The sequence below is a fragment of the Numenius arquata genome, chromosome 4, assembly GCF_964106895.1.
Source record: "Numenius arquata chromosome 4, bNumArq3.hap1.1, whole genome shotgun sequence".
NCBI lineage: Eukaryota > Metazoa > Chordata > Aves > Charadriiformes > Scolopacidae > Numenius > Numenius arquata.
Window position 1 is genome coordinate 35,209,749 of NC_133579.1, and position 21,407 is coordinate 35,231,155.

The 21,407-nt window shown below is 40.0% G+C and overlaps 1 protein-coding gene across 1 annotated transcript in view; it reads right to left on the reverse strand.

The window, feature by feature from the left end:
* GABBR2 (gamma-aminobutyric acid type B receptor subunit 2) overlaps positions 1 to 21,407 on the reverse strand; it is a 486,116-nt gene that overhangs the window by 24,364 nt on the left and 440,345 nt on the right. The window contains exons 15-16 of the mRNA XM_074146426.1: positions 15,197 to 15,307; positions 1,885 to 2,109 (exon numbers count right to left, since the gene is read on the reverse strand). Of these exons, the coding sequence (XP_074002527.1) occupies positions 1,885 to 2,109; positions 15,197 to 15,307 (336 nt within the window). The remainder of the gene's footprint in view (positions 1 to 1,884; positions 2,110 to 15,196; positions 15,308 to 21,407) is intronic.

The window sequence follows — 21,407 nt, forward strand, 5'->3', positions numbered from 1 at the left end:
GGCACGTGGAAAATAAGGAGGTGATTGGTGGCAGCCAACATGGCTTCACCAAGGGCAAGTCATGCCTGACAAATTTGCTGGCCTTTTAGGATATTGCCACAGCATTAGACAAGGGCAGAGCAACAGACATCATCTACCTGAACTTATGCAAAGCGTTCGACACTGTCTCGCATGACATCCTGGTCTCAAAATTGGAAAGTCATGGATGTGATGGATGGACCACTCGGTGGATAAGGAACTGGCTGGATGGCTGCACTCAAAGGGTTGCAGTCAACGGTTCAATGTCCAAGTGGGAGCCAGTGATGAGTGGTGCTCCTCAGGGGTCGGTACTGGGACCAGTGCCATTTAACACCTTTGTTGGAGACGTGGACAGTGGGATAGAGCGCACCCTCAGCAAGTTTGCTGACGAAACCAAGCTGTGTGGCGCGGTCGACATACTGGAGGGAAGGGATGCCGTCCAGAGAGAGGGACCTGGACAGCCTTGAGAGGTGGGCCCGTGCAAACCTCATGAAGTTCAACCAAGCCAAGTGCAGGGTCCTGAACCTGGCACGTGGCAATCCCAGGCACAAATACAGGTTGGGTGGAGAATGGCTGGAGAGCAGCCCTGAGGAGAAGGACTTGGGAGTGTTTGTGGATGAGAAGATCAACATAAGCTGGTAGTGCGCACTGGCAGCCCAGAAAGCCAACCACATCCTGGGCTGCACCAAAAGAAGCATGGCCAGCAGGTTGAGGGAGGCGATTGTCCCCCTCTACTCTGCTCTGGTGAGACCCCACCTGGAGTACTGTGTCCACCTTTGGAGTCCTCAACACAGAAAGGACATGAACCTGTTGGAACGGGTCCAGCAGAGGGCCATGAAAATGATCAGAGGGCTGGAGCACCTCCCCTATGAAGACAGGCTGAGAGAGCTGGGGTTGTTCAGCCTGGAGAAGAGAAAGCTCCAGGGAGACCTTATAATGGCCTTTCAGTACCTGAAGGGGGCCTACAGGAGAGATGGGGAGGGACTCTTTAACAGGGAATGTAATGATAGGATGAGGGGTAATGGTTTTAAATTGAAAGAAGGGAGATTTAGATTAGATATTAGGAAGAAATTCTTTACTGTGAGGGTTGTGAGGCACTGGAACAGGTTGCCCAGAGAAGCCGTGGATGCCCCATCGCTGCAAGTGTTCAAGACCAGGCTGGATGGGGCTTTGAGCAACCTGCTCTAGTGGGAGGTGTCCCTGCCCATGGCAAGGGGGTTGGAACTCAATGATCTTTAAGGTCTCTTCTAACACTAACCATTCTATGATTCTATGATTCTATGATCTTCAGTGTCAACATTTGCAGAGTACAGTGTTTTCCTCTGAAGCACTGATAGTCTATTGTACCACCATATTTGTACACCTTAGAGCTTTCAACACAGTTGACCTTGCAGCGTGCCAGTGAACTAAAAACATCTTACTGTTTTGTAGGTCTAGAAGCAGAGATCCTGATTATCTTGCTTAGGGTACATAAGAAAAATGGCAGAATAGACAACTGGACCTGTGCCCCCTGAATACCCACTTATTACCTTTTTCAAAAAGTTCCTAAAAGTTGGAAAAGGAGACTATTCCAATGAAATTACAGAAAATAACCTTTGTTTCCCCAGTCACAGATTCAGTAAAGATATATGCATCAGAAACGCATGTATTCACACTCCTGTAACTTTGCATATTCCACTTTCTCCAAAATCTCATGGAGCTTTGTTCTGCCTCTCAGGATCCAGAGACAAGAGATTATAGATGGGCTTGGCTTAGAATTCACACACATCCTCCGTACGTGAAACAGCAATGAATCTTTACATATAAAATCACAATTACAAAACAGATGGAAAAAAATCCATACCCATGCTAAACAAATTCACTTACCTTAGGTACAAACACAAGGCAGAGAGTAATAGTGCTGCAGAATATTATGACTAAAGCAACGATGCAGAACTGCACATTGGGTTGGTCCCGAGTAAGGAATGAAACAGCAGCACCAATAATGCACATTATCCCCACGTTATATACACTCATTCCGATGTACTTGCTATCATTCAAAGCAGGAATGCTGACATTTCGTGTCTCCCAGGCTAGGAAACACCCGAATAACTGAAATGGTAAAATAAGGAAAAAAGATGATAAATATAAGAGGAATTGGCTGACATCCAGAAAAAGCATTCATTTAAAACTGGTATGTTTTCTAATTTGACAAATATAGGTGAGATACAATACAGAGATATACACCTACCTTTTACCCAATGTCTAATTACCTATGTGATTTGATTTGCTCACTAGGAGAAATTCCTGCTCTCACAAGAAAAATATGAAATTTGGAATTAGTCGTGATGGGAACAAATTTCTCTAAATGCTATGGTTCTCTTTATTTTATAGTTTTAGTAATTTTTAAAGACAGTCCTTCCTGTTTGTTTTCAAGGATTCCAGTAAAGATATGTGCATTGTTCTTTTAGCTATTTTTAGCAGCTGTTCTCAATATACTCTTATCAATCCAGTCATTCATTGTATGATTAGCACCTACATTAATAAGCAGCAGTGCCAAGATGTGTCCCATGGGAGACAAATATACAATGTAGAAAGTGTCACCCTAGTTGTTCAGACTGCAATTATAATGTCTTTTATTATAGTGGGAGCTGGTAATGGCCTTTCAATTGCAGTTATCTAATGATTTCTGGCATAAAACATTCTTGTGGCAATTTTTTGTTTGCTTTTTTCTTTGGTGCATTTTTAAGTTTTAGCCCCTTTGTTATTTGCAATATGCTTTTGCAATTCAGCAGAGGAAAGTCTTTAGTGTATGGAAACCATCTTCATCCCTTGAAATTTAATTAGATTTTTCTACAACATGAACTGCTGCAAATGAGTATTTTCTTTCTCTTGCATTCCTCAGAGAAATTCTGGCAAGGCAGTAAAACCATAAATGAACTCAAGACATTATAAACAGGTAACCCAGCCTACAGTCTAGGCAAAGCCCAGTAAGAGTGTATGGTGCCCTGGGAAGGATGGCAGACGGCAGATGATATTGGAGGGAAGGGAAGGACAGATAGAGAGGAACCATCACTAAGACCCAAGACATGGTTTCTGTGTTTTCTAGCTTTTTCTGATCACACTGCAGGGACAGACAAGAAGGCGAAAGAAAAAAGGTGCACTCCCATTGATCTTGGTACTCGTCCTCCTAGACCATTACATTTGTCCACTTCCATGTCATGGAGATAATCTTATCTTTTATACAACTGCAACCTATGTGGTAATCCAGGAAATTAGAGGTCTCTGGTGATGCCATTTGGGGATTAATTGCAGTTGCCTAGTAAAAATTTACCTTCTGCTTTTTTCTTGTGGGAAAAAACACATTGAAAATTTCAAAGGCAAATAACTTGGTCTAGAAGAACATTGTTTGTTTGCCAGTCAAGCACAAGAGAATGGGGAACCTATGATTTATATTTGCCGTACAAACTCAGTTTTGTCCTTATGTGCTTTCAACTGTAGCAACAACTGGACATTAATAACTGCAAATTTCCTGGATTATTTGCTTTGTTTTTACCTCAACTAACAATGACAACAAACCCAACCGTTTGTGACTCAGCTGCTTTGCACTCCCACAGAAACTAGCAGGCTGCAGCCACCTACCTACTCACCCAGGCACTTCAGTGCAGAACTTAGAATCATAGAATTGTTTGGTTGGAAGAGACCTTTAAGATCATCAAGTCCAACTGTTAACCTAGTACTGCCAAGTTACCACTAAACCATGTCCCTCAGCACTACATCTACACATCTTTTAATGTACTGCTGAACTGCCAGCCCTGCCCCCCCATTGCTGAGCTTCTCTGTTAAGCTCATTTCATTCCCTTGCCCACAGCACATATGTTCCCCTGCCACATGTTCATGAGCGGACTCGGCTGGAAGGCTTTGTTGGATTAGGCATCTGCTCTCAGTCCATGGAGTGTGGCAGGCTGGAGGTGCTGCCTAGCCCAGGCAAGCCTCTTGCTCACCCGCTTTCCAATGCTGCCATCACTGCCACAATACGTATCAAGATACAGAGGCAGGGGTGGCCCTTTCGAGCAACAACAGCAGTGGTTGCACTTGCAATCCTTACCCAAGTCTTCCTTGGCACCATTATCACCCCGACCCCTCCACACGCTCCTGCGGGACATGGTCCTCTCCAGGGACCTCTCTTGCCTCCTTGTCACAGACCTACCTCTTCTGTTTTACCTGTCTCCTCTAGGAGGACCAGAGCCCACACCTCACCCTGGTCCCTTGTGTCTTCCCCTGCTCTTCCCAGCAGCCAAAAAAGTGCAGGAAGAAAAGTAGTGGCTGCTGCAGGCAGAGCATGGCAGGGGTCAAGGTATATGTAGACAGCTACTACCTGGAGCAGAGAGGGGTCTCAGAGCCATTCAGGTAGGGCTGTTGAGGTGAATAATCTGTTTATTGAGCTGGGTAGCTTTGTGCTAGAGAAGCAGCTCATCCCCTAATACATTTTCAGAGAACCTCAGGTAACCAAGATGATCCTTCCAATAACGAAGGATACAAGCAGCACTTCTCTGCTGCTGGGTTTGGCACTGTGCACAGACGGAGCAGGGAATGTACAGACTCCATTACAGGCTCTACAGAAGCAAATTGTCCACTGTATTGGCCTGGCTGCACTGGGGACATACACTAGTGATAACTTTTCTCAGGATACAAACGTATTCCTCCCAGACACTCCACTGTCTCAGCGGCTGCCTGTTCTGCATTCCCTGCACTCTTGCTGCTGCACAGGCCAGCTGTGCTGCAAATTTACACTTTGCCAGCCTCTGGAACCGACGAACAGGCTGGTCTGGGCTGAGCTGTTTAGAGGGGTAGGAGGAATCCTTGTGTGTATGTCTCTATATTGTGTTTTTAAAGGGATGAGACCCTGATTAACTATGGAGAAGATCTCTTCTCCTGCTACAATTAATTATTAATGAGATTTTTAAGGTTGCAGGTCATCCCCCACTCTCCCCCACTTCTCACAGTATGAACAGACTGCCTTCCAAAAGCATTATTCTGGGAATACAGCCAACATACTTAAATGAGGCCAGCACTTATTACAAATAATAGGCATGAATTTATAGCCGAGGCAGTTATAAAGCGATCTAAAATATCAATTATAATGGAAAAAGATCATTTGAACAGCGTTGTGGGGGTTATGGTTTGGCCCATTCTCATTTATAATTGAGAACAGCATGGAAAATAGTTAAGTATCTTCCAGATGAAAGATAGATGTTTATATGACAGCTAAAGAAAGGGAGAGGCTCTTGCAGCAAGTTGGTTTCCTCAGAATGATGCTCTATAAATTTGAGAGCATTGTTTTTAATTTTTATTGCCATTTTGGGTAAAATGTTTGCCTTGGGAAGAGAGGTCTCCTTTTCTAGAAGTTAAAGCTCATCTTTGAGCCTCAGACATGGAAAAAAGATGAGAGTTTTCTGCAGCCTGCTGCCAGGACAGTGGTGATCGCAGAGGTGCTCCTTGTTTGCCTGCTACAGGTACCTGCAGGGCTCGATAAGATTTCTCCAGTGAGATAGAGCCTTCCTGAGGGAACATGACACTTTGCTTTCCCTCCATCTGACCTTCTCATGTTCTCCCTTCCTGAGGCTCAGCCAATCTGCACAAACGAAAGGTTCACTTTCATGGCTGCAAAAATCCTAAAAATCCTTAAAATGGCTTGGTTGAGGAATAGGATGCAGATGTTAGCGAAAGGTCCAGATTTCCATGGTTTCTTGACAAGTTTTGAATATGAAACACATGAGCTCCAGTAAAAACATGCACTCTTAGTACCCCAGTTCAGCTGCTCTCTACTCCTGGTACCTAAACTTTAAACATTAATCTTCCCCGGGTATGTAAATGATGCTTCTTACTATGCCTGGGGACACCTAAGTCTTGAGACTGCTGTGCAGTTTAAGGACTATTGGATATTTAAGGCCTGCTGGGATTTGCAATTTGCAACGCAGCTTTCTCTCCTCCTATTTCTCCTGGAGGGCTCAAGCTAGTAAAGGCTTCTCGGATCATGTCTACCAGCTTGGGCCCCGCACAAAATACAGATCAGCCATTTTCATTCAAGACAATGATGCTGGTGATGACCATTGCATAGCTTCATGTTTGGGCAACATGGCACAGTTCCAGATTTTGCCTGAGATGCACTCCCTAGGCCCAGGCTAGAGGCTGCCTTCAGATGGAGCTCTCAAACTTCCTTCAGAGCTGTCAGATTTTATGTAATGAGAGACTGACTGTCTTAATTACTTGGGCACTTGTGTGGGTTGTTAGTTCTGATCTCTTCTGAGAATTTTGATTAAACAGGCATGAAGGCAGGCAGCTCTTAGCAGTGTTAATGTGCCTGAGTCGCAGGGAGGTAGGACACATCTGTCCCCACCGTTTTATACCAGCTCGCTTAGGCAGCTCTTTGCTGGCAGTTACAATTCCCATCTTGAGGATCCTAATGGATCCTGTGCACCACAGAAGGAGTTTGAATAACTCAGGGCTAAGTGTTCTCCTATAGAAAGTGGCTATCTAAAAGTTAAGGAGCACAATAGTCTACTGTCAAGTCTAATGATTTAATTTAAGGCTCTTTGGGGAGCTCAACCAAAGACACATTGAGAATGCAACTAGGAAGGCTACCTACACCTTAGTCATTAACTTAAAGCCTTTTCCATTTTGGTCTACTAAATACACATTTTGTTGATGCAGAAAGTGTCATAAAATGTTGGTTTGGGTTTTCTCTGAAGGTATGAGCTGTACAGGCAAGATTGGTTTGTTTCATCTTTTGTTTGAGGTTAGGCAGCTTCCCTTTGACACTACACTGATTTAGAGTATTACCTTTGTAGCAACTGAAATGGTGGGTTTAGGCTGTGTTGTCGGTGCACTTAAAAAGGCTGTGAGACAACCATTGTATAAATTTGGGAAAAACAGGGACTGAAGGCAATGGGATTATACCACTGTGACTAAAGATAGAATTCTGATCACTAAGAGAATTCTGTATTAAAGTCTTAGAGGGATAACAGGACTATGGAGAATACAATATTTGTGTTTGAATTTAATAGGCAAATTTTAATTTTTAAAAATCTTGTACTGACTAAATTGTGATAGCTGGGAATATAATAAAAGCATTTGTAGATGAAGTATTGGAAAACACTTTACCCTGTTTTTCAAAACTCTATTAGCTAATTCATTTTAAATCCTGTTCACCAGAATTACTGCTAAACACAGTAACGATTGCTTACTGATCTGCAACATATATGAATAAAATCAAGTGTCTAATTTGCTATTGGATTGCATAGACTGGCAGATGACAGTCAGGAAATTATTTATCCTCCTATATTCCCTCTTGCCCTGTACTGCCCTTAAACCATTTGTTTCATTTCAAAGTCATGTCTGCTTATACTTTGAACATGGGTTATGAGCCGTATTAGGAAAGAAATATAAAGAAACAGAATTATACTAATGATATCAGACAACAGCAGAGAAATACCAGAGGAGAAGCCTCTAATTTTGTCAGAAGTCATGCTTGCCGATAACCAGAGGGTATGCTTTTGGAAAGATTATGTATTGGACCAGGCTGCAGCTTTGCAGCTCATTACTCCATTGTAGTAGCACTTACTGAGCTTGTTTGTGGATCACAGCCCTGCTGTGCTGCATGTGAGAACAAAACCAAACCTTTACTTCCAAGATCTTGCATCTGGGGATTTTTTTAATGTTTTGGTTTTGAGTAGTTTTGTTTCTTTTTCCATCTGGATTACTGGGAGATTTCCCCTCCTGCCCCACAGTAAAACGAAGGCAGTTCCAGGCTCTGGCCTGTAAACACCTCTCAAGTCTGAAGTAACAGTGAAGCTGGTGTTGCGTGTGTTTCCCTACTCCCATTCATTGGTTAAACCCAGATCATCACTGACATAGGCACATTTTTATTTCAGTGAAATGGCTGCAGATTCTTTTCAATGAGAATTTTCAAAACTAAAAAAAAAAATAAGCATTTTGATTTTCAGGTTTTCACTGGAGAATCGGGCAGTAAAACATGCTGAGCAGTTTTCAGGAAGATGTATAGAAAAGTGCTTTATTTTTTTTTAATCACTAGCACACCAAGTAAAGTTAGCAAACTGAAAGACATAATATACCCTTGTAGGTCTCCTACCTTCACAGTCAGTAAAATCTGATGTTAAACAATCTCTCACTGCCCTGATCAGGTATGAGTCAGCTGGGTATTTAGTTCATTTTCACGCAGCTGCTCTGGATAGACAGTACTAAAGGGAAGCTTAATATTTCTATTGAGCATTAGGATAATAGCTAAATATTTTTCTAATTGCAGGATATGATATTCAGCTATTCAGCAGAAGGATTTTCTTCGTAAAGGTCTTGGCAAAGTCCTTTACGCTGCAGGGCGCTTAGTATGGTCCTGCCCAGAGCAAGATGGAAAAGCAGCTGCACAAAGCTATGGACAGTAACACGCATCCAGATAAAATTTTCCACTTCAAGCCCCCCAAATCAACAGGTTAATAAAATCTTTTCCCTTCTTTCTATATTGACTATATTTGACTCTCTTCCACATAACTTCTGCTTAGTTGTGTTAGCGAATAATCATTTGGAATAGCATAAGATAGCTCTGGCTATCTAAGATTACCACAGCCAATCAGAGCACTGTAAAATGATCAAACATCTTTTATAAAAACAAGTGTGTGCTACAATTTAAATCTATTTTTTCTATATAAAAATTGATGCCAAAAGGCATGTAAGGGAATACTGCAATATCTGCAGTATTTCAAGAATATATTTGAAGTTTCCTTATGGTCATAGTAGGGAGAAATTTATCCTACAAAACCATATGGTAACTTATGTTTTGGATGCTAAAACACTGTCAATGTTTTATTAAAGATATAACAAATATCTGGTACCACTATAAACTACCTCCCCCCACCACAAATCTTAACTATCTTCCTCTCTAATGATTGTAAGGTGGGACAGATGGGCTGGTGTAAACCCACCATAAATATGAGTTGGAATTTTGCAAAGTAATTGAAAAGATGGCAATCCCTTCTTCTGAGTACTCTTATTGATCATGAAGGGAATTAGGAAAGAATGCAAGTACATGTGTTGAAAATCACCCAAAGTGGTAGTAAGAAGCTACATCCAGCATCTAGCAAGGACAGTCAGGCCATCTCTCAGTATCTTCTGTATGTGCCTGAATGCTGTTAGAGCCCAAGTTTCTCCTTCTGTGCATGCTAACGGCTTCCGGGACTCTAGCTGGGTATTTGCTGACTGGTGCCTGTCACACAGCCAGCCTCTGCCATGGTCCATAGAAGAGGTCCATCTACCCTGGCCAAGCCACTCTCCTCTCCTGTCCACCAAGGCAAGAGGCCCAAGTGCTGACTGAAGACTGCGCCCCTGGGCACTGACTGCATCCCAAACTCTAAACCATGGTACTTAAACCCTTTTTACAAATCTACTTCCAAGTGCATGAAAACATTGGAAAAGTAACGTTTATGGATTAGCCATCAAAGTGAAGGAAGCTATTCAAGAAAGGAACAGGGGAAGCATCAGGAATGTTTACAAATCGCAACTGAAAGATGCTTGGGTATGTGCTGTAAACAATCTGCCCTAAACTTCATACATTTACGGAAGCTTTCCTTACCTTAAAAATTGTTTCAGTTGTTGTGGTATTTAAAGCAAACAGCAATAAAATTGCATGAAGGCAAGACAGAATGTAACAAAGGATAAAAAGAGGAAATTCATAATAATGATTATGAATTAAAGTTCTAAAATACAGACAGTGGAAAGGGAAGTTAAATATATAGTAGAAAATGAACGGCTAACAGCATTGACAGAATTCATAAGGATTTCTAAAAACGTATACAGAGAAAAAGGAATCCTAATAATGATTCTTTCCTTGGAAGATGACAAATTCAATACAATAGTAATGATATGTTTAATGAATATTTTTGTCCTATATTTATATAAAGATGGAACAATGCATTCACGTCTTGCCGAAACAGTGAAATACAGCTTATTCCAGCAGTAAGAGAGGTCTTGAAAACCCTGTCAAGAAAAGCTGTTGTAATCAGAGAGATCCGGTAACTTGCATGCAGGAGTTTTAGGAATTGATTTAGAAGTTGTCTGGACTGCTGGACTTAATTGTTGATATTTATTGGAATTCTGGCAAAGCTCCACTTAAGATATAAAGAGGCCATATGGGAAAAGAGAAAGTGGGACATCTTCAGTGATTACAGAGCTATTATGGTAATTTCTATCCTAAGCAAATTAATGAAATGGTTGATACATGAACTCATGCAACAGATGACAAAAAAAAAAGATAGTGATATAATTCAACATGCTATTATTTTTTTCAATGAGATTGCAAGGCTGAATAAAGATAATCACATTTATGCAGCTTACTTGAATTTCTCCATAGTGTATGTCTTAATACTGCATGGTATTGTTATTTAAAAATAGTATGCTACAAAATCAATACAACAAATTTAAACTGATTAAAATCTAGGTGATAGATCTCAACATAACTATTTATGAGAAGCTACTGAAAATAGGATAGGTTTCCAAAAATTCCTAACCTAGTGCTGTCTCACATTTGTACATTGACTTGAAGGAGGCTACAACATCATGGCTGAAAATTATGCGGAGGAAGCAAAGGTGGAGAATTGTAAACAATTAATAGATGTCATTTTCATAAAGCAGTAAGATTTTTAGAAAAGTCACAGAAATTTGGCCAAACTCAGGGTAGTTTGCCTAGAAATGAAGGTATCAAGTCATTTTAGAGAAAGAGGGATAACATATATGCAAGACCCAGCAAGGTACAAGGTTTGGAAGTCAGAGCTAGACAAATTCAACTTCGTGATTAGAGAGCCTCAAGAAACAGAGATTTCAGACTTGAAATTAAGACTGAACACTATCCACAGATATATTTTAGTTGAATGAATACTTTATTTACCTTCATAAATCAATTACAGAGTTGTGTTGTGCAGTAAGTCAACTATAGTGACCAAAACAGAAGGCTGGAATATGAATCATTAGAAGGAATTAAATTTCTTGTTCTTAGAAACCTTTACCAAGTCCTGTGATGTGTATGCATCAGGTTTTCCTATCTCCACTGTGAAATATTGGTGTTTTCATCCTTATTGAGGTTAGCTAAGGACTACATATTAAAACCTGTGTATCAGAAGTGGTCAGTAATATTAGTTACAGCTTAAAACTCCCTCAATTAACACTTACAGGGTAAAAGTAGGTTTTGATACACAGAGCAGCAGCCAAACTGAAAATATACCTTAGACTTGAGAGCCTGTTTCTCAGTAGCTGAATAATATGTAACTGCAACAATACCTCAGCAACACAATGAAACTTCCAATATATGTACACCTTGAGTCTAATGTCAATTAAATACCTTATCAGGAAGAGAGGAATCAAACTGTAGACAAGTCTAGTGTGTGTGGTTAATAAGTAAGGCACCCTAGAGGAGTCCAATCCATCCTTAATCTGGTATTGTTCTGGCTGAGATCAGAAAAATAATTCATATCCCTCAGAAAAATGTTAATGCACTCACTAATAATGCTCCTTTGGCAAGATTAAGATGGTGTGATTTCTATTATCCTTTGGAATATATGAAATAAAGGTACTTTTCAACCATGTCTACATCATCAGAAATCAAAAGCTAGACATACTGCAACTGATGCTCACCATGCACACACAGATAGACCGTGAATTTGTATGTAGCCTTTTAGGAGCTGAACCCAGGACGGGAAAAAACCCCAACTGAGTCCCTTATGGGTGGGACTTGGCCAGGGTCACTAAAAAGACTAATACAATGACAAAGGCAAGATTTAGGATGGTTGTCTTCCTGTTACTCCCTGATCATCAGTCCTGAGGAATCTGAATCAATTAACTGAGAAGCTTTCATGCAGTTAGTAAGCATTTCCTCACATCCCTTCAAAGGCAATAGAAGAATTGCAAATCTGACTTTTTGCTTACTTTAATATGGAAGGAACTAGTGCATCCTGGTGAGTAATATCTTGCCTTATCTTGCCTTGCTTTGCCTTCCCTGCGCTTTCCTGCCCTTCTGTGCTCTGCCCTACCCTGAGTGATCTATTCACTGCATCAGTGAATTTAAGTCATCAGAATGGACAGTATTGCTTCATATCTTCAAGCCAAAAAAGAAAAGTACTTTTTCAGGTTAACCCAATTTTTTGTATGCTCATTTGAGACAACAAGAGGTCACCGTAAATAATTTTGGGCTGAGTAAATCATTAAGCCATTTAACCTTAAATATTGCATTATACTGTAATTAGCAGTACTAGCTCTTTAGTATAAAGTATGTTAAATTACAGATAAGTATTTTATTATTACAAACTGCAGAATTTCATATTAGATAAACCTTTATAAAATGATACAGTAACACGAGAGGTTCCGTTGGTTTATTTTGAAGGCAAAGTATGTGTGGTGTACAGAAACACCTTTGGTGATGAGCTAAAATGCATCAATCCTGTTGTCCTCTTATAACTTACCACAGCAACTATTTAAGTGATTCAGAAAAGAATCTTCCTTTTTCATATGCAGCGATTTGTGTGATACAAAGGGCACGGGAGTAATAAAAAGTGTATATTTCACTGGTGGTTATGAAACACTGTGTGCCTGAAATAAGTATAGTGAGTAATGCCAAACAGCATTTGCAAACTTAAACAAACTGAGTCACATATCTTGTAGAAAACAGTCCAACGTACATGCCAACAAACCAGTCTAGGGCAAAGGACTAGCGAGAACCAATGCAGTTTGATTACTGTCCAGCATGACTCAAACTTGAAAGAAGCTTCAGAGAAAATTACCTGAGAAAGTATTTTTAAAATATATAATGTTATATTCCCTCTTTACTGACAAATTACAGATTTTTAATTGAAAACCCCACCCCTTGTTTAAATCCTTCAGTATTTTTAAAGGAATTTTAATTTATTTTTTTCATTTACACCACTCTAAGTGAACCAAACGTATTTACTGGTTTACTTTTCAAACAGAACTACAGAGAAAAATGTATTAAGCGCTTGTATAAGGAACACTGGCAAATTCTACCTGGGAGAACACAAAATGAACTGTTCAGAATTTCTATACAAGGAGATTGGAAAGTAACAAAGGTATGGAAAACATTGATTCCTATAACTATTTATAACAAATAATCTAAGAAAAATCTTATAAAATCAAATATGCAAAGTGAAAAATACCCTCCCAAGTGAAGAGCAGGAATTTATTGACAGATATGTCAAACCAGTAATAAAGTAATATACTAGAAAAGGGATACAAAAAGTTAAGAACTTCATCCCTGAAAAGAAATAAATGATCTAACAGATACAAACCATCACCACACAAAATGTAAATACTGCAATAAAGTTAAATACCTTGAGAGTAATTGGGTACTAAAGCTATGTTTTCCAGTTTAGCTGTGTCTTTTTGGAAGATTTGGCTTTTAAAAGAGACAAAAATCAGAAACTGGCACTATGCAGATTAGGACAAATCAAACAAAGAGATATAATTAGGAATTTCAGAAGGTCCCAGCTCCACATGGGGACTTGCAGATGGGCCCTGCTATAGTACAGGGGGTTTGACAGACTGAAGGAGCCTCTTTTGAGCTGGACTAGTTCATTGGTGTGCAAAGAAGCTCCAGATACAATGTACTGGCACAATTTGGGGTGGTGTGCTGTGTTTTTGCATAAAGCATGATGTTTTATGCCAATGGACAGTTATATTTTACTGTGGCTCCAGTGCTTCAGTGTCACAGCTCCTAGCTTTTGGTGGCCTTGCCTTCAAAACAAAAATCCCTCAATGCTGTGCTACATGCTGAGGTCACTGTGAATCCAGAGCCACTCAGACATGCCCAGAAAGAAATGCTAAGATGTGGAATTTCTCTTAATTTCTGATCCTTTTTGGGGGATGAAGTACATCCTAGCTCTTAGTTTCACAGCCTGCTTGGACATTCTCCTAAAAATAGGTGTCTATACCTGAAGTTGCTTGGTTTTTGTTTTTATTTTGGTTTTTTTTCCTCTTTTTTAGATGGGAAGGTGGGAAGGTTTCCTTTTGGTTGGTAGCTCCAGGATTAGTGCTCTTAGCTGAGAACTGGAGAGACTTGGTGGTACTGCCTTCACCGCTTGGCACTCCCCGGCAGACCAGTATGACCACAAAGATACTGACTGTTTAGCATTAAAAAAGCCCCACCCCTCTCATCCCTTCCTGTTGAACTTTCTATTGTGTATTTAAAGACCTTTCAGCCTGAAAAAACAGCAGCATGAAAAGCAGCAAGATTCTGCAGCCCAGCAGAGCGATCATTCGCCACGGAGAGGGAAGAGGAGCACTCCAGGCACCAGCAGCTCCCTCTCCCTGGCTTCCCCCAGGGCAGCAGCACCAGCCACGTCGAGTGGAAGCAGCTGACCCAGTCTCTCACGGGTGTCCAAACAGGCATGCTACATACACACAGAACAGATTGAGCCCTTCAGGCAGTGTAAACTAATGTTTATCTAGGTTTAGCATCCAGATGGGGCTCAGCTCAAGGTAGGTGTTCAGCTGGTCAAGCTGTCAAAATCAGATGTTTTTAAAACCTTGAGGCTTAGGAGCTTTTAATCACTAATAGTCACTTTTACAGGCATTTTTGTTTTGTTTCTTTTTTTTTTTTTTTTAAACTATCAAGGTTCAGAATTCCTGGCTCTTGAGGTCAATTTTAGTAACTAAATTTTCTTGTGGAGATGGACCTCAGTGACAAAAGGGTTATTTTGATTCAGCCTCCAAATTCATCTTGCGTCTCCTGCGACTGTTCCTGAAGGAAATTTGCAACTCAGAGGCAAACATCTAGAATAACCTAGTCCCACCTTTTTGGAGAACCTAAATGAATTCAGATGATCGGGTTCTTTATTTACAAAGTTGTCTCATTCATAGACCCATCTTTTCAGTGTTGAATTTCTTGGTTTGCAGCATACCTATAGTATTCAGCTTAAGTGCTATTAATGTCTTACTTATTTTACACATGCATATATCCCCATACTACCACCTAATGAACTTTAGAACAGGTCCAATTATAAAAGATGTATTCGAGGAAGTTTTAACTCACTCCCAGCCATCAGGAAAGCAAATATAATTCAGTTCATGCCTATCAGTAAATAGCTGCCTGAAGGCAGTGTTCTGCAGAACAAGTTATGCTTACCATCAGGAGTCCTTTATAAGCGTAGACAATCCCAAGCCAAATTGTCATGTGAGTGTTTTCGCAGTGCTCCAAGATCGGTCGGATGGAGATATCTCTGCCCGCAGGGTCCGGCTGCAAAAATAAAAGGTGAAATATTTGCATTCAGATTTCATTTGTATTCACACCTCAGAGGTACTTAAATCTATTCTCAGTAGTCTGAGGACATGTAGACTACAGAGTGGACAACTTTAAAGTAACTTGTGACAACGGCAGACCCATGAACCTGCAAAGGAACACAGTGAAAAGCAAGGATCTGAGGAAACAACTTCATGATCATTACCACCAGGTGAGGTCACCTCTACTGCAAAGCAGGAAGAAAATGTCAGAAGTTGCTCTGTCTTTAGCAGTGTTAGTCACATTTATCAGCTTTAGGACATCTAATTTTTCTACAAGGCAAACAGCTTGAACACACAGGCTTGAAAATAAATGTGCTTAAAGCCATCACTCCTTTCACCTGCGGTTCTTGTGTCACTGGCAAATGGCTGATAAACAATGTATGAAACATTGCTGTGTTTCAGGTGTTTTTTCAGTGATAATCATGAGCTAAATCAGAGACCTTTTACTATGGAAACTACATCAGTAGCTTAGAGGAGTGCATAAATCATCAAAAATCTGGGAAAAAACCCTCCTTTAGAGCAAGTGAACGTCTATGCAAAATTTAATACTGCTGGAGACTTTGTAGCTTTTCATTTATTTTGAAAAGGAGATTGTATAAAAGTGCAGAATCAAGAGGACCTGCAGACTACCAGGACGATTTATATGAGGGAGAAGTTATAAATAAGACTCAAAGAAACCTGAAAGAACAACTGCCTTTCTCCCTCGCCTTTTTTTTTTTTCAATAACAGGAAAAAAAAAAAGTGGACACGAAGAGCAAACAGGTACTAGGTACTACACTGTCTACAGTTACTATATATATCAGGGTATGGTCCAACTGCTTTTTAATGGTGTATACTGCATAAGAACACAAAGTACCTCTAGCATGTGATTCTAAGAGATCCTGTTTTAGTTTGGTACCGCAGAATCCTCCTGTTGGCTGTTCTGAGCTGTGCATACCTACAGTCTGTTTTACTTTACAGAATACAATGAAATACTGAAAGCTATTTTCCCTTTCTATTTGGAAACACTGGACCTGAACTTCAGCTAAACTAAGATCAACCCAGACATAGCTTTCTGTACCTGGCTGTCCCAGTGGGCTTCACAGTTTCTCTTTCTGATGAATAACACATGTAAAATGTCTCATGCAGAAGTATAACGATTATTATATGAGATAAGGAAAAAATCACATTTTCACCAACTGAAACATAGTATTGTATATGGAAGGACTTTAGAGAGATCTGAATAATTTCCTAAAGCTTATTCTTGCTGCCTCTGATGCTGGTATGAATTTTTTGATGGATTTCAGTGGTCACAGCATTAATCCACAGCTCAGTTGCTTCCATCAGTCTTTTTGCATTGCCCCTGACCTCATACACCATGAAAAGATAACGTAACAAACAAGGAGGTAGACACAGGGGAACAAAAAAACCACCCAAACAACCTTGTGCTATGCACTGCACAGTCAAAGGATTTGCAACTTTCTTTGCAAATCATTCAGTAGGCAAGACATTAACACTTAAAACCTTTTCTTATCCTGGACTCCTATAGAAACCCTGAGCAGAAGAATAAAGATCTTTAAAAAAGGTGTTCTAAAATAAAATAAGATAAAAACCAAGAAGGCAATATTAACTCTCCCAGAGGGCTTATGACACCACCTTAACAGTTGCTGAAGACAAACTCACAACCATTAGCTGAAGAATTAAAATGACTGCAAACATTAAGTGGCATCACAACATTTAAGATGCTACAGATGTTTGTCTGGGGATCAGTTAAACTACCTCATTCTCCCTCATCAATGACAAAAACCCAATGCTAAAATATAGGTGCACTGAAAGGAAAATACCCTTTCATGTTAACCTACTAGGTTCAACATAATTTTTACCTAGTATGAAGTAAAGTTCACATAACAAATCATTCAAATATAGCTCTGAATGTGTAACTGATGTGTGAACAGGACTGTACTACATTTTTCTGAAATTCTAAACTATATTAAAACCTGCTATAAAGATTTGGTTTTTTCCATCTTAGTTACAGTATGCCAACAGTTGCATCCTTCGTGGTCTGGAATTATGGAACTGAGGTATAATTTAACCTTACGGTCATCAGAATGTCTTTTTTTAAAATTATTTTTCTTCACACTGGGGAGTCAGCGCAGGACTGTCTCTTCATTTCCCCAGCTCTACATCCTTTCTGCCATGTATTCCCTCGATTTCAGTTTTGTACTTTTGCGAAACACGAAGGTTTGTAAATAATGTAGACTTCCACTTGGTGCGATGGACTATGTTATACGGTTTGTTTTATTTGCCTCTGAATTGAAATCTCCACTCACAGTTAGACTGAAGCATTCCACCACTTTTAGGCAACTATGAACAATTGCAGTTATTCCTTATTATGAAGAATATTACTGAAATGCAGACTCCTATTTGGTCAGTGAGAAATTATCTTTTTATTTCATATTTATCTTTTTATTTGGTCAGTGGCAGATTATCTGTTTATTCACTAATGCAAATTTGCTTCAAAATTGGAAAGCATGTGTCCATTCATTACTCAAAAGTGAGAGACCCAGGCAGAAAAATGACGAAATGGAAAATATAACTTTTTTTCAAATCCTATTAGAGAGAAAGAAGTCACATCATTTCCTTAGCAGGAAGATTGCCAGATTTTATAAAGCAATGACAGTTTAAAAAATATGTTAATTAAATAAAACAGTGTATCCAGATTTTCTATGCGAGATAAGATATTCTTTTGTGTTCCAGGGGGAGCAGGAAAAGAGGCAATACTGATTGCAGCATCAACAAAAGTGTACATGGGGCATCACTTCTTTCAAAGCACTTTCCAGATCTGCAAAGTGGTAGTATTTTCAACAAACTTTTGCATGTGGAGTTAAGCATTGGCAGGTAGTGGTGATTTTACAGTGAACTGATTTTGCCGCTTACTTATCACTACTGCAAAATAACGTTCTTTTTTCACTGCTTTTAATTTGCCATTCTGTTTCTTCACTGATTTTGCATGAATTAACTAATCATAGCAAAAAACTGGGTTAAAAAAACATATGATATTTTCTGATGTCAAAAGAATTTTTAAAAACGCTACAATTACAGCTGAATGGGGCACTTCACTGACCTCTCTAATCATCCACCATTTGTGCACTTTGTTACCGCTTTAGAGAGGATGACAACATAAATGCTACCAGTGATTATATATGTACTGGAAATTTGCCCTTTCCTTTTATAGAAAACAATCTAAATGCCCTTCAGATGTCACTCTCAAAAGCCTGAAGACCTCCTTTCTTGTGATTAGGCCAAAGCTGTCCTACCTCTTCTGAAACCTAATAAGGTTTCTGACACTGACATCAATTTCTGGAGTGTTTTCAGCAGTTGAACATAAACAGTTTAATCTGTTCACTTCATACAAGAGCTGTGTATCATCTCCAGTAAAATGCTTGTTTTACTTCAGATCTGCTAGGTCTGGATAGCAATCCAAACCAGTAAACAGATTACCTACAGAAGGTTTATATCCCCTGTCAGTGCACGCTCAGATTATTATTAGTCACTTCCGTAGTTTTGTTGCCTTTCGGTATGCTGGTGGGCTGGCAGGTCCTCCTCATAATAGGTGGGTGATGGCTCAGGTGGGTACTGCCAGAGGGAGGAGGGAAGCTTAAAACCACCCAGAACCAGGAAGGAAATTTGCAGGAGAGACCTGCAGGGGCATTGACAGAGACTGACTCCTGCTTTCCTACACCTCCTCAAAACTACTGAGCAGCAATGACACTCTTGTTTTCTTCACGTTTCTGTAGACTGCAATACAGAACTACATGCTCAGTTGTTGTGGTTTGGGCTGGACTGGCCACTAAAATGAATGACAGATGCTCTTCTCAACCTCTCCCTTCAGGAAGAGAAAGATGAGGGAGAAAGAGACTTATGAGTTGAAAAGAAATGAAACTAATGAAATATTAATAAAAAAAAGATAATATCAAAAAAGAAAATAAGTAAAGCTCGAACCCATATCAAGCTTCCAGGATGATGATCATGTCACTGGCAAGCACTGGAAAAGTCCCAGACTGGACTCAGTGACAGACGGGAGCTGAACTCAGGAACTGGATTAAGGAATGCTTGGATCGGGATCAAAGGCAGATGAACAGAGTCCTCCTCAGACACTGGCCATTGAAGAAAGAGGGCTGACCCTTTGATCCCTCATTTTTTATAATGAGCATGGTGGGATGGAATACCCTGTTGGTCAGGTTTGGGTCACCTGTCCTGTCTGCTCCTCCCTGCAGGTGGGTCCCCTTTATGTTTTTCTGCTTCCAACCCTCCAGCAGGGCAAATGACAAAGTCAGCTGGCCTTGGCTGTTATAGCAATAACTACAAGCAAGAGCCTCTCTGCATACCATTTCTTGGCATTAATTATAAACATCATGCCTTATCTCTGCTAGAAGCTGACATTGTTTGAAAAATATGCCGTTAATTTCAGAGAGTTCAGTTTGTTAGAAGAGGCTTAGCTGAAAAGTAGAGTTACTGGACAGAAAATTGTTTCCCTTTTACCTGAAACCAGGACATCGGTTTAAGCTGCTTTCCGGAGTGGCCCATGTTAGGGAAGCAGAAAGGCAGTGTTTCAAGCGCAAGTGCAGTTTTTGTTCTTTAAGGATCTGGCTTCACTTGAGTAAACAAATGTATGCAGCGTAATAGACAGCTTTCCTTGTCTTAGGCTAAGGTGTGGGAAGATAGGGCAAACCACCCTGAGGCAGCTGTGCCTTCTGGGCATGATGTTATTTGATCCACATAAAGACAGCTCTTATCTACTTTTTTCACCTATAACTACAATTTCTTAGTGACTATTATACTAGCCAAAATCCGTTTGGAAAAGACCCCGTGCAGTGGGGAGATATTTGTATGATTATTAAAGTATCATTGAGTTATTTTGTGTCTTTATTGCCATTCCTTCTCTATAGCTCCACATAGGTTTAAAAGGAGGAAGGGTCTATGTTCCATGAGCCATTTCATCCAGCAACCATCTGTGAAGAACAGACTGTGCCACCGCACAGTGTCCAAAAGTCCTTGACCTTCCTAGGGTACTTCCTCTATGTGGTCACCTCTGCAGGTCCCACAGCCCGTTCAGCAGATGATCCTTATGTACAGGGTTGTGGTGCTGCCGTGTAACACACCTAATGGGTGGACAATCTCAGGAAGCTTTCTAAGAAACTTCATCAGTTTGAAAATCAGAACATTAGGCCTCAGTCTTTTCCAAAGATGGATATGAAACATAAGGTAAATAGTTGCAGCTTCTGTTTACTTGGTTTAAAATAAACTGTGCAGTTCCCATAATAGAGGAAAATACAGGATCATACTCTTCTGTCACACTGTTAAAATGGTCTTCATATACCATCCTACTCTCTGTTTTATCTTCCCTTTAAATGGCTTCCATCTAACTGGCATAATGACTGTATACTATCGCTAGTCTGCAGCATGAATTAGACATCTCTGGCATTTTAAATTTGGCATGTTTAACAGTCATATGGAGCCCAAATGTGATTCCTTATCTGGAAATCCAGACTTTGCTAAATTAGAAGATCATCATTACTTCTTTTTAAACTGCGCCCCTCCCCTCCCCTGGATAATTATAGTCAGTTTATACTATAAATTCTGTAAGAAATTAAATTTACTTGCACGTTGTAACAGGTCCTCCTCTGTGCTAAACTGCATATTTGTATGGAAAGGTGTTCCACAAAAGGTTTTAAACAGTTTTCATATGCAGCGTAATGTAGCCAGGCTCTCAATTACTGATGAAAAGAGAAAGAGAAGGATCAGAGGCTGTCTACTTTTCAATTACTTAATAATCTGAGGGTATTTTTAGAGAAAAACAACTCTGATATGAAAAAGAGATTTGCCAGGAAATGGATCCCTTTAGTTTCATAGATTTTTTACTTTGTGTAGTCATACCTTCCATGAATGCAAAATAGCAAATGCAGTACTAAGGGGTAGCTCACTTGGAATGTCTTCCACTTAAAAATTTGGTAGGCAACATAGAATAAAAGTTTGTTTGTCTTTGTTCATATCTGAGCTTGGGTTCAGATACGTTA